General features: G+C 43.7%; 1 protein-coding gene across 2 annotated transcripts in view; it reads right to left on the minus strand.

Annotated features, from left to right (window-relative positions):
* The window catches only part of dsf (nuclear receptor dissatisfaction), a 33,502-nt gene extending 30,813 nt beyond the window's left edge, over positions 1-2,689 (minus strand). For both annotated transcript variants that reach the window (XM_084587161.1, XM_084587160.1), the window contains exon 1: positions 2,624-2,689. In XM_084587161.1, the coding sequence (XP_084443287.1) occupies positions 2,624-2,633 (10 nt within the window). In that variant the 5' untranslated portion in view covers positions 2,634-2,689. The remainder of the gene's footprint in view (positions 1-2,623) is intronic.
* Positions 2,690-12,311: the final 9,622 nt, after the last annotated feature.

A 12,311-nucleotide genomic window follows, 5' to 3' on the forward strand; every position in this document is an offset into this window, starting at 1 on the left:
AGCGGCCGCCTCAATGGGAGTGTCCGCTGGCCGCGCGAGGACACGCCCTCGTTGACTTCCCGCCTTCGCCAGTGGCCGCCGCGTCAGCGACCGATGCTGCTGTCGGGGTGAGGGCGGGAAGTCAGCAAGCAGGCGGCAGGGACCCGCCGTGAACAAAGAATTCTTTGGGCAGGTCCAAGCGGTAGGCAACGCCTGCGGCTGGCCAACCCACCGTACGACTCCTGCCGCCTATGCGTAGACTCATTTTTCTTTCCCTTTGATATATTTGTGAGTAATGCAGAGAGCTGTATAAGCAGAAAAATACCGTCATTTTTGGCGGGCGGGTGGTAACACGGATCGCATTTCTTTTGCAATGCAAAAATGGCTCAAACAACTGGAAAACGCGTATTGCCGACCAAATCGGGTTAGTAAGCGCCGCGGTGCTTATAGACTCTGAACCTCGTTTCCACATACGCTCCTGTAATAAGTGGAACTTTTAAAAATGTTCCAGTTATAAGTGGAACTTTTTAAAATGCTTTAATTATAACTGGAACCTAAGTGGAACCAGATTAAGAGTGTACCCTCGCGTTATAAGTACAGTCTTAAGTCCGAGTCTAGTTTTATCCGAATCTAACCGATCTCGAAGACGTAGATTCTATCAGGGTAATGGTGCCCACTTTCAAGTGCCTATGCACTGTGCGATTTCAGGCCGTGCATTGAAAAACAAATCAAGCGGTCGAAATTTCCGGAGTTGGGACGTTAAATCCCTCCAAACGAAACAAATGCTTTTTATAAATTCTGGCAGTATCATATTCTCTCTTACAACGGCGTCTTTATCGCAAAAACCTAAAGGAATGAGTAATCGCAAGAGTGCCTTACGACTTGCTTTTCAAATTGGACAGCAAACGCGGCTATGAGAAATGAGGGAGACTGTCACGCGTTCAAAATAGTGGAGGAGGGGATGGGGCGTGTCTAAGACAAATTAACGAATCGGCGGCTTACATAAAAAATTGCTTTTGAAAGGAAATTAAATTGCATTGCATATTACTTTGCTGAAATTTGCAGTAATGTAAATTACATTGCTACGCAGTAAAGTATTACTAATTACTTCTCCTAATAAAGGTAATAAATTTATTTACAAAGAATTATGTTGAATAATTCAATTATTTTTAAATTGCTTTCTAGTTTTCATCCATGCAAAAATTAAGTAAAGCTAGGAAACAAAACAACTTCCCAGACGCGACTCACGCATTCTTTCTTCCCGTCAAATTCTGTCCCGGAGAACTATTCCCTCCTTTCCTACAGCACGTGCCATTGAGACAAAGGCAATAAGATAAAAGCAGAAGCTTGCTCGAATGTTTGTGAATTGAGCGACGATATAGGTGGTCCGGAGCGGTCTTTGCCGTCTGAAGGCCCCGAAGAAGCTATAGGTTCTTTATTTCTTCTGTGGTCTCAAGAATCGACCTCAGCACCTTGCGCCAAGTAATTTTCACGTCATGAACCATTCCGCTTGCCTAGAGTTACTATATAGGCTCTATCCAACCCTGCTCTCCGGTGACGAGCCTAACCAGGCACCCCTGTGCCTTGGTCGACGCAACAAGGAGTGAGTTTTAGGCTCCGACAGTCTTGCGCATGTGCCCATTCGGCGGTCCCTTTAAGGACATCCTGCTGCTCGGGGAAGAGTTATTCGCCAGGGCGATTTTGAAATTTGCAAATTAATTTCCGAGGTTACCTGAATTTTGCTCTAAAAATTGTTATGCCTTAAAAGGTGTAAAGAGGGTGTGCCTCATATTAACACCCACATTTGGAAGCCTTTTACACCCTTATAGGTGTCAAAAGGGTGCTCGAATTATTAGCACCAACAATAACACCTTTTCTACACACTTTCATAACGAAAAGGGCATAGAAAAGGTTTTTGGAAGAACGCCCTTTTTAATGCAAGGGTGTGAATAAATGGAGCATTTGAAAATGTTTTTATCATATACGTTACAGCGCTGCCCTCATCAACACCAGCGGAAAACTGTGCAGTAGGGCGAAATACATGCTTTCGACAATTTGCGACACAGCTTAGGACGCCCACATTGAAGGAAATTTTTGCCACTAGCGCAAAGAAATCTGAACTGAAGTGCTCTCAGGATCTGCATTCAGTAAGTTTCGTCTTTCTTTTTCGGTCCTTTGATCTTTTATCATTAGTCATGCAGTCCTAGCCTTTAAGATAGAATAGGCGAGTGACGTCACCTGCAGCATGACTCCTCACTCGTCCGGTAGTCAAAAAAATTAGGAGGGAAACGAAAAAAGAAGCTTGCAAGATGAGACCTATATGCATAATTAATAATCATTATGCAAGATCTTTACTTGTCGTGCCTAGCAGTTCTAGCATAATTTATTTGCAAATACGCGATTTGTGGCCAAATAATTACTAATGTGATTCAAACAAATTTCAGAAGTAATCTTAAAATGTTTGATATGATAAGACGTGTGGTCTGGTAAGGGCGCTGGCATACAGCTAATGGAGCGGCGTATACGGGCGTCCGGCAAGGGGCTGAGCATTCCCTTTCATGTAGCCGAAACTCATGCATGGAACAAAGCATGGGTGAATGTGCGTTCTATATAGACAGAAAAACGAAGTTGAAATGATGCTCACGCTTTTCCATTGTGGAGTCACATTTGGTCGGCAGGTGAGGGCCCAGCCGAGCCCAGGGCCAGTGAACTCTCTGCGCAGTGGTAGAGAACATCGACAACACATCGTAAGAAAATGAAACTTACTTATGGTGAGCGTAGTTTTTACGGTACATAAATGAGTATATAGAAAAAGCAAAAATTCGTTCTCTTTTGCGAATGATGTTTAGGACATGCATTACCAAACAGATAACCGCGTCATGGAATACCCTTCTTCCCAATCACTTGTTTGTAGCTGATTTTGTTCACGTTCCTCATGACAGCAGTTTGGAGTTTGGTTAATTCGTGAACACAAAACAGAGCGGGAAGGGAGCGATGGGGGGAGGGGGGGAAGGGGGGGGGGGGGGCGTAGCACTGTTTTTCATTCATACAGCATCCAGCAGATCCGGTATATCAACTGAACTTGCTGGCAGTCATTTGTAATTGATTGTCGCACGAATAATGGAGCAGCAAACTTTATGCAGTATTTTAAATTGCCTTGATTAATCGGTGACGAGCACAGATGGTATAGCCGCCCTTCGACCGTGGAAACTGGAATAAAAAAAATGCAACCACAGAAAGGAAATTTAATATCAAAATATTTAGGGACCGGAGAATTCCCCATTATATCCGACTTAATATTTTCGTGCGTACTATATGAAAAATGTAGCAGCTAAATGTTTTTTGGTCAAGCATCTGTATCGCACGCGCTATAAAGAATTCTCAGCGAAAATTGCTCCTATTACTCGACAGCTTTACCTCGAGGCCAAAAATATTTCATGTTCTCTTAGATATCTATTCACCTCAAGAAGAAGGAAGCTTAGCTGAATGCACACCTGGGGTTGAAAGTTCCCAAGGAGAAAATTAAAGCGCCCTGTTTTCAGGTGACTCACGCATAAGCTCATATAGGAGGGGAACCTGGCCTATAAACCCCTTGTCGGTGCCTTAAACTGCAGTTGTACAAAGCTTTTACTAATTTTGTTACCCTAATATTTTTATTGCGTATTTATTCAACTGCGGCCAGACCATGTGTACTATAATACTACTCAAACGACCATGTCTCTATATTGACGCAAATATTCAAAGGGAAAATGCAAGTTAATTCTGCGCGGTGGCGGCTGCAGTGAAAAGAAGCAAGGTTTTGGCCGATGTTTCTCTGACTCTCACAATAACCTGTCATGAGCACGAGTTACAGTGCATTGGAAACTAAAGCAGTGACACTGAAAAGAGTTATTGCGGCGCACGGCCTTTTCAAAACGGTGCTCTGTGAGCTCTGACGCTCTTCGTGCAGAAATCGATAGCAATTATTCTTTTTTGAAAGCACGCTTTGCCACTGCACACAGCGTGATGAGGTGAAAACCACTTTTTACCTTATAGACTCTCTATATAGAGTTACTACATAGCCGTTTAACAATATAGCAACTATAAAGTAACTCTGTTTCCGTATACATACAATTGGAACTCCTTTGCAATCTTCAAAGCGTAAGTACAAGGTATATATAAGGAATAGGCCAAATTTTCTTTTGTTTGCCCGCAAGAAGCCATACATGCACTTGAAGATATTCCTTGTTTGAATTTTTTTAGTTTTCAATTTTTGTATTCATTTTTCTTCTAATGCTATACATCTCTACAACAACTATATACGTCACAAAAATTCAAACTTAAAATTGTATTATTTAGGAAAAAGTTTTTAAAGGGCAGCTTTATCACAAATTTGGAATTGTGCAACATACAAGAATTCAAATCTGTACAGGCTGGAAACAAAGCATGAATAGATTTTTTTTTTTGCGCCAGCGTTAAAATAAATGGCGTGATCAAAGAATGAAAGCCAGGCTAAGTTCTCACAACAACGAAGAAGTAAGTGTGGTAATCTCACACTTACTTCTTCGTTGTTGTGAGAACTTAGCCTGGCTTTCATTCTTTGATCACGCCATTTATTTTAACGCTGGCGCAAAAAAAAAAAAAATCTATTCATGCTGACCTAACCATGGCAGAGCTGCTGGCCTCCATTGAACGCCTCAAATCTAACTCTGCTCCCGGCCACGACGGCATACCTAACTCCTTATTCCGCAACTTGGAAGGGACTGCTTTGCAGGCCCTGCTTGATGCATTCAATGACGTGTGGCATTCTGGTGTCATGCCGGACGAGTGGAAGCATTCTATTGTTGTTCCAATACCGAAGTCAGGTCATCCTCCAGTTTCTCTCTCGGCCCTTCGTCCAATTTCCCTGACGCCAACAATCTGCAAGCTTTACGAAAACATTCTCGCCACTCGCTTATCGTGGTGGTTGGAATCCCATGATTGTTATCCAGAATCCCAAATTGGCTTCCGCCTGCAAATAGGAACGGAGGACGGTCTTGCTACTTTGGCTGCTGACGTGCTTCACCACTCTCCGCACAGTCATCTTGTTAGAACTGTGATCGCTACAGATATAACAAAGGCATATGATAACATCCTTCACTCAGCCATTCTTGCCTCCCTAGAAACTCTTGGTATTCCTCACAGGTTTCTCCTCGCCATTCACGCCTTTCTAACAAATAGAACATTCAGTGTGCGTGTCCATGGAAAGCCCTTTGGTCACTTCCCCTCAAACAGAGGAGTGCCCCAGGGCTCCGTTCTCGCCCCTACTTTATTTAATGTGGCCTTCATTCCACTTATTCGAGCCCTAGAGGCCATCCCTTCTATACGGGTGCTTGCGTATGCCGATGATATAACCTTATGGTGCTGTCACGCAGATACGTCTGTCCATCAGGCGGCCCTCCAGCATGCGCTGGATATATTGACATTTCGCCTCCCTCCTTTGGGCCTAACTCTTTCGCATACAAAATCCTGTTTCATTCGAATTGGAAATAAAGCTGGCTTACGGAAAGCTCCCAATATAAATTTTATGATAGATAATACCCCAATTCCTCAGGTACAAACCGTTCGCATTCTTGGTCTTCTTCTACATTCCTCTGGGACTGGCACACCGTGGCTGACAGCCATCCGTAAGACCGCTCACGCTACTTTAGGCCTCATTCGTCGCATAGCTATGCGCTCTGGCGGCGCGCGTGCTCACACGGCCCGCCAGCTTGTTCGCTTTGTCCTCCAGCCACGTATAATATACCAGGCACAGTTTCAACGTCTCACCCGCAGACAGTGGGACTCCCTTGAGGCCATCAATCGTGAGGCTATGCGTGCAATAACGTACCTCCCCCGCCTAACACCCATACCAGTACTTCAGGAGTATGCCCAGCTAAATACGCTCACTGAACTCGTTGATCAGCGGACGGCAAACAGAGCTCGCAAACAGTCTTTACAACTACATAATTTAAAGACACTACCTCCATGGTCGTACTGCCAGCTCACGGACAATCGCCCCACTGCTTCCCCGTCGGTATCATCCGCACATCTGCCTGAAGGGTGCATATTATATACCGATGCATCACATACTGCAGAGCGAGGAGTTACTGCCGTGTATAGTCCCTCTCATCCGCATCTCAACACTCACGTGACATATACCGCGGATACGTGCACCCCTCTGGCACTGGAACTCCAAGCAATTTACAATGCTATACATTCCCTCCCACCAGTTCCTACATTCAATGCAGTTCATCTTTACACAGACTCTCTCACTGCCCTTAAACAGCTTAAGGCCGTTCGACGCACATTCCAAATAACACAGTCCATACATTTGCTATGTTCAAAGTACCCATGTCCTATTCGCATACACTGGATTCGCGGCCATGCTCGCGATCCCCATAACATACAAGCAGATGCTATGACGCATATAAACACATCAGACGATCCACCACCTTCCCCTCTTCCCCCAGATCCGTTCCTGTCCCACGTTTCCGATTCGCAAGTTCTGCGCCACCGAACACGCGCTCTCATTCCTCCGTGTTCGCACCCTCTCCCCCGTAGTCTTACTCGGCAGGAGGAGGTGACAGTGCGCCGGATCCGGGCAGGGGCGGCTCTGACCCCATCTGTTCGACATCGATGGCGGGAAAAAGACCTACCAGTGACTGACAGGTGCCCTCACTGTGACACTCCACCTGACGTCTGCGATGTGCGCCACTTGTTGTGGACGTGTCCATCAACAACGCACATCAGGCAACGGATAATCATGAAGGTGGGCCTGCGGTGGAATCGCGATAGTGATTATGACAAATGGACAATGGACAATCGCTATACTGCCAACCTTCTCGAATTCATAAGCACAACTGGACTACACTCCTTCTTTTAACTTTCTATCTCCAGCATCCCATTCCCCCTTTCTCAACTTATGCCTTGTGGCAAACTCTTCGAAAAAAAAAAAAAAGTAAGTGTGGTAATGATGTCACGGACGGTAATATTTCTAACTTCCACTAATTTCACAGCATCTTGTGGTGCACCATCGGATGGCGACAACGCGTTAAGAACTTTGCTATTGGTAGCATTGTTTTTTGCTTGTTCAAAGCAAGCGATTCTATGCTTGAACTGAGCCAATGCTGTTAATTACATCCTCGTGCGCTCCGCACCCGGCGCTGTGATGCAGAGAAGCCGCCTTGATTTTAATTGCCAGTTCTGCCACTGTTTCAAAAGCTTGTACCAAGTATTCTATATTCTTAAATACAAGCTTGAAGCATTTTACCTCTTGAAGCTCATAGAATTCTAATATCGCTCCAGTTTTCTTAAAAAAAAAAAAAAACGTTTGACGTTTACGTTTTCAGAAAAAAAAATGCAACCAACATACCCTGCCTTCTGCTGCATTTTGTTAACTCTGCAGGCACTTCTCAAGAATCATGCATGAACGAGATATATCGCAAGAATGTTTTTTTTTTTCTGAAATATCGATTAAATGTTTTAAGGATCGTCTTAATATATCGAAGTTTTGTGAAAACTGGACAAGAAACGAAAGCGATCCTGCTTACAGTCAGTTTCCTTCCAAACTGCATTTCACGGATGTCTGAAGAAATAAGACGATTTGAGTATATTTGTGAAGATTCTTATCTTAAAAATCAGGTGAAAATGGTTTTTTGTTATTAATGCAGAATATCCTCACTGGTCACATCCGTGTTTCTACAACCTAAAGTATTTGTATACCTATGCTGAGATAACATACAGGAGTGCTAAACCCCTGAAAACCTTTATTTATCGGATACTGTATACATTGCGCAAGTCATCGCTTTGAGTATAGCTGACGCATAATTCAGCATTTGAAACAATGACGTGTTCATGCAATATGCTTGTTGTACTTCGCTAACTTAATTATCTTATTAAATTTCTGAACCAGCTCTATAAACGCTCAACCTTAGACAAGTACGGTTCACTTGAAACCTGTGCACCGTTAGTAACAGCTATCAACCGCCATAAGGTTGCAGAATTGGTAGAAAGCATTTTCTCCATACTTTAAGCAAATCTATATGCAAACCACGCAAAGCGACGTACTTGGCGATCCCTCATTCGTTTATTCAATTCGAAACAAAATCCCAAGCATAATAATATCGCGTTGTCTGTGTGCCAATCTAGCTGCCTAATAGATTTTTGTGAAATTTGACGGAAACTTTGGAGTTCGATTGGGGCAATAGCGCGCATTTTGAATATTTTTTCTCATCGCCGGCACCGTAACGCTGAAGCTCACATCATTGTATAAAATAGATTGAAATTTATTGTCTCCTGGCTATAGTGGCCCCTACATTATATAAAATCATAACAACCTTTCTGCGTTAATTAAAGTCGGCGCTAAAATATTTTGTGAGTATATATAATGAAAATGACAATGAAGTGCATTTTTTTACTATAGAAACGATAATAAAATTCACCTCTTCCATTACCTGTTAATCATTAAGATAGGGCAACGGGAATAATTGGGCAATTCAGGCGTTAAGGTTACATTTTGCGCCTATACTATATTGCCAAAAACCATTCAAATATGTATTTTTTCTTTCTTCGACAGCCTCCGGCAAGCGGCTTTATCACTCTGATTCCTCCACGCGCATCAATTCAGTGTTCTTTGTACATGCTCGTTGTCGCGAGACGTAGCTTTATCAGTTTCTTTGTCGCGCAAGATACTTCGAGTTGTTTCTCGCAGATTCCGGCCACTAGCGTATATTTCTGCAATGTTCTATGTGCTAGTCATCGTTGGCGGTTATATCTCGATCTTTCTTTGCAGCCTTTAAATCGAGCGCTGACGCGTGAAAAACCGGCATTCTTGGTTCGACGACCGACGAGCGCATTTGATTTTATCGACGACGCCGATTCGCTTAGTTCTTTTGCGGGCGCAAGTCAGCCCAATAAAGAGTTTCTTTCCACCAGCGTTTCAACACCAGCGTCTTCACTCCTGGCTACCGGGCTTGTCACCAGTACGTTACAATATCTTCCAAGAGAGTCCCTGAGATGTTGTTATCGTCCAAAAGAACCCCTGAGAAGTTCACGCTTTGACAACGTCTTGATCGATATACTTATAATTGTATAAATTGTAGGGGTAACATTAAGAGATAGGAAGCGTGCAGATTGGGTCAGAGAAATAACTCAAGCTACTGACATTCTAGTGGAAATGAAAAAGAAGAAATGGGCATGGGCAGGACATGCAGGGCGAAGAGAGGATAACCGATGGTCGCTTAGGGTAATAAATAATAAATAAATAAATTGGTTCACAGGAAGGGAAAGGCGCAGTAACTGTCACACTTGCTCTGTGGACACCCGAACCGCGCCGTAAGGGAAGGGAGGAAGGTGGGAATGAAAGTGGAAAGAGAGAAAGAGGAGCCGTAGTGGAGGGCTACGGAGTAATTTCGACCACCTGGGGATCTTTAACGTGCGCTGACATCGCACAGCACACGACGCCACTTCGTTTCGCCTCCATCGAAACGCAGCCGCCGCGGTCGGGTTCGAACCCGGGAACTCCGGCACAGTAGTCGGGCGTCTTACCACTGCACCACCCCGGCGGGGCTCGCTTAGGGTAACAAACTGGATTCCAAGGGAAGGAAAGCGTAGCAGGGGGCGGCAGAAAGTTAGGTGGGCGGATGAGGTTAAGAAATTCGCAGGGGTCAAGTGGATGCAGCTAGCACAGAACCGGGTTAAGTGGAGAAATATGGGAGAGGCCTTGGCCCTGCAGTGGGTACAGTCAGGCTGATGATGATGATACTTATAAAAGAAAAATGAAAGCTCTCTTCATTGCTTCTCATCTATTATAGAGAAAGCGCTGGAATTTAGAGGGCTACAATTTGAGACTCCAATTAAGAGCTTGCTTCTCTTTCATTCAGTTTTGTGCTTGATGACAACTGTACACAAATGTTTTTTTGCTTTTTTTTTGTTTTTGTTTTTTTACAAATGATAGATTAAAAGAAGTTATGCACCAACAACCTAAATGGTCTATTACGCTCACCGTACATCACGTAATCGCAGCTCTATCACTGCTTGGTGAATGTCTTGCGTGCATGCGTTATACTTGGTGCAGTGCTGTATATGCTGCCATCTAGGAATCATGTGTAACAAAACTCAAGATTGGTCGAAGAAACATCTTCAAAATGTTTCTGTGTCATACCTTATTTTGTTTTAATGTATTAAGGGTAACAATAACCTACGTCAAACGCTTTGCTGCATATGTCTTCCTTCTCTGTGGTCCTATGCTCCCACGATCTATCCTGAAAACGTGAAATCCTTACGAGAATGAGCAGATAGGAAGAATCTGAAACAAATATCTGCTTGGACGTCACTTTTTATATGTTTTTTTTTTTTTTAGGGGGGGGGGGGGGGGCAGCACGAAATTAATGAGAACTTCCGTAAGCATATTACAATAAGTGCACATTTTACATTCCTGTATCTGTGTAGTACATTTAGCGGAAAAGCTGCAGGGAACAAGACCGACGCAGAGGCTCAGGGTCAGCGAGCGCGCATAGCACCATCATAGTAGGAAACCTAGGAATTTGGCAACTATAGCCCCCTCTATTGCAGCACGGATGAACCAAGAACTAGAAAGCGTGAGGCGACTGAGGTGTGGATATTCATAGAACGAGACTCAGTATAATTGTCGCGGAGTGATTAGCATATATAGGATGATCGTGTGTGCGTTCTGTCCCGTTTTAGATTTGTTAACATGCGTGCGCTTAACAAGGTGCAGTGGATGCTTGTCGAGGGCGACGGTAAGATATCGGAACAGATTAGAAAAAAAAGAATGCGCGCGCTACTTTTAAGATATTTTTACCGACATTTTACTCTTACGCTGTTCGTGTACTAATAGGCCAAATTTCAAATTTTTATTATCCACCTAACAACTGTAAGAATCTTGGCGGCAAAATGTAATAAACGGGAAATTGGATGTGAAGAAGGAGAAGTAATTTCAGTATTTCTTGTATCCTTTAAACACCTCATTATTAGGATGTCCGGCAAGTCATCAAGTCGTGGAGACGTGAAAGAGCAAATTTGTGGTCAATGTGCAGAGGGTATGTATGCGCACACTGTCGAACTATTTAGAAAAATTGCAGGCAGTTATTGGCACAAAGCTTATTTTCAGAGGAACTTCCGCTCTTTTTCTTGGCAAGCACTGTTAGGAATGCGCGATTATTTATGTTGCATATATACAAACCTTAATTTAGGGTTGCCTCCGTGGTCCTAACTTATGTTCAATGTATTAGGAACATAAAAATAATATACATTTTTCTAGTTTTATGCGCATTTTGCATTAAATTATGCAGCGCCATAGCAACCCCTTCGCCACATATATTGTTATGTTTATATAACTAAACTTACTAATCCAATGCCAATGAGGGTTATAAGTATTATTAATGTACACTTTTTGTTGCTGGGCGCCTGGTCAGCACTGCGACAATTATTTTATACCAAAGGAACGATGACGACAGCAGATACGGCAAGACTTTTGTCATGTAGCCTGCGAAGAAAGGCCAGCGCACACACTGACTAAAATCATACAAAGTTCTCAATTCATACCAGAACTAGATCTCCTCCTCTGTGTATGCAGCGGAGCCATATACTTCTCTTTTGAATGCACAGATTCATATTACTGAAGCCATGACAGAATAAAAAAGTGTTGTGTATATAGCAGAGAGAAGGCAGGAATGGGTTCACATAACTTGGTATGTGCAAGAGGCTCAGAAAAAATTCCCCCTTCATACCATCAGCATTGCGTACTACCGTAACCTTTTAAAGTTGCATTACACTATACAAAAGGCGTATGGAACCAGCAGTCTACGTCTGAGTTAGTGTTCTCCATAGTCACATGTGCCAGCCATCAACCGCCGTGGCTTAGAGTGACGTATATCCTTCCCTGTGCAAGTAAGCATCTATAGCCAGAGGAGGACACAAAATCACAAAACATCTATAGCATTTCGGTGAGAGCGGCGGAACTTTGTCATTGCAGTGCCTTGTGCAGATATAAAACATAAAGGTGAACATTACAGGAAATAAAAGGAGAATGTGAGGAAAATTAACAATCGACCTACGTTCTCCAGCGGCGAAGTGACCCTTAGATCCTCCGTGGTGACGGCGATCGGGCCGGACGGCTCCTGGAACGAATGCAGTGACCTCCGCAGCAATGGCTACGTACACAGACACATTCGTTGTCGGTCCAGCAACGCTCCGCAGTCACGCTTGGGTCAGTGCGATGAGCATGACACTGGTTGCCGGACGCGGTGCACGTTCGTGGTGCGATCCACGCCGGCAGCAGCAACAGGAACGACACCAGCGTAGTTGATTGG

Source organism: Amblyomma maculatum, chromosome 1 (assembly GCF_055883805.1).
Source record: "Amblyomma maculatum isolate TAMU_Amacu chromosome 1, ASM5588380v1, whole genome shotgun sequence".
Classification (NCBI taxonomy): Eukaryota; Metazoa; Arthropoda; class Arachnida; order Ixodida; family Ixodidae; genus Amblyomma; species Amblyomma maculatum.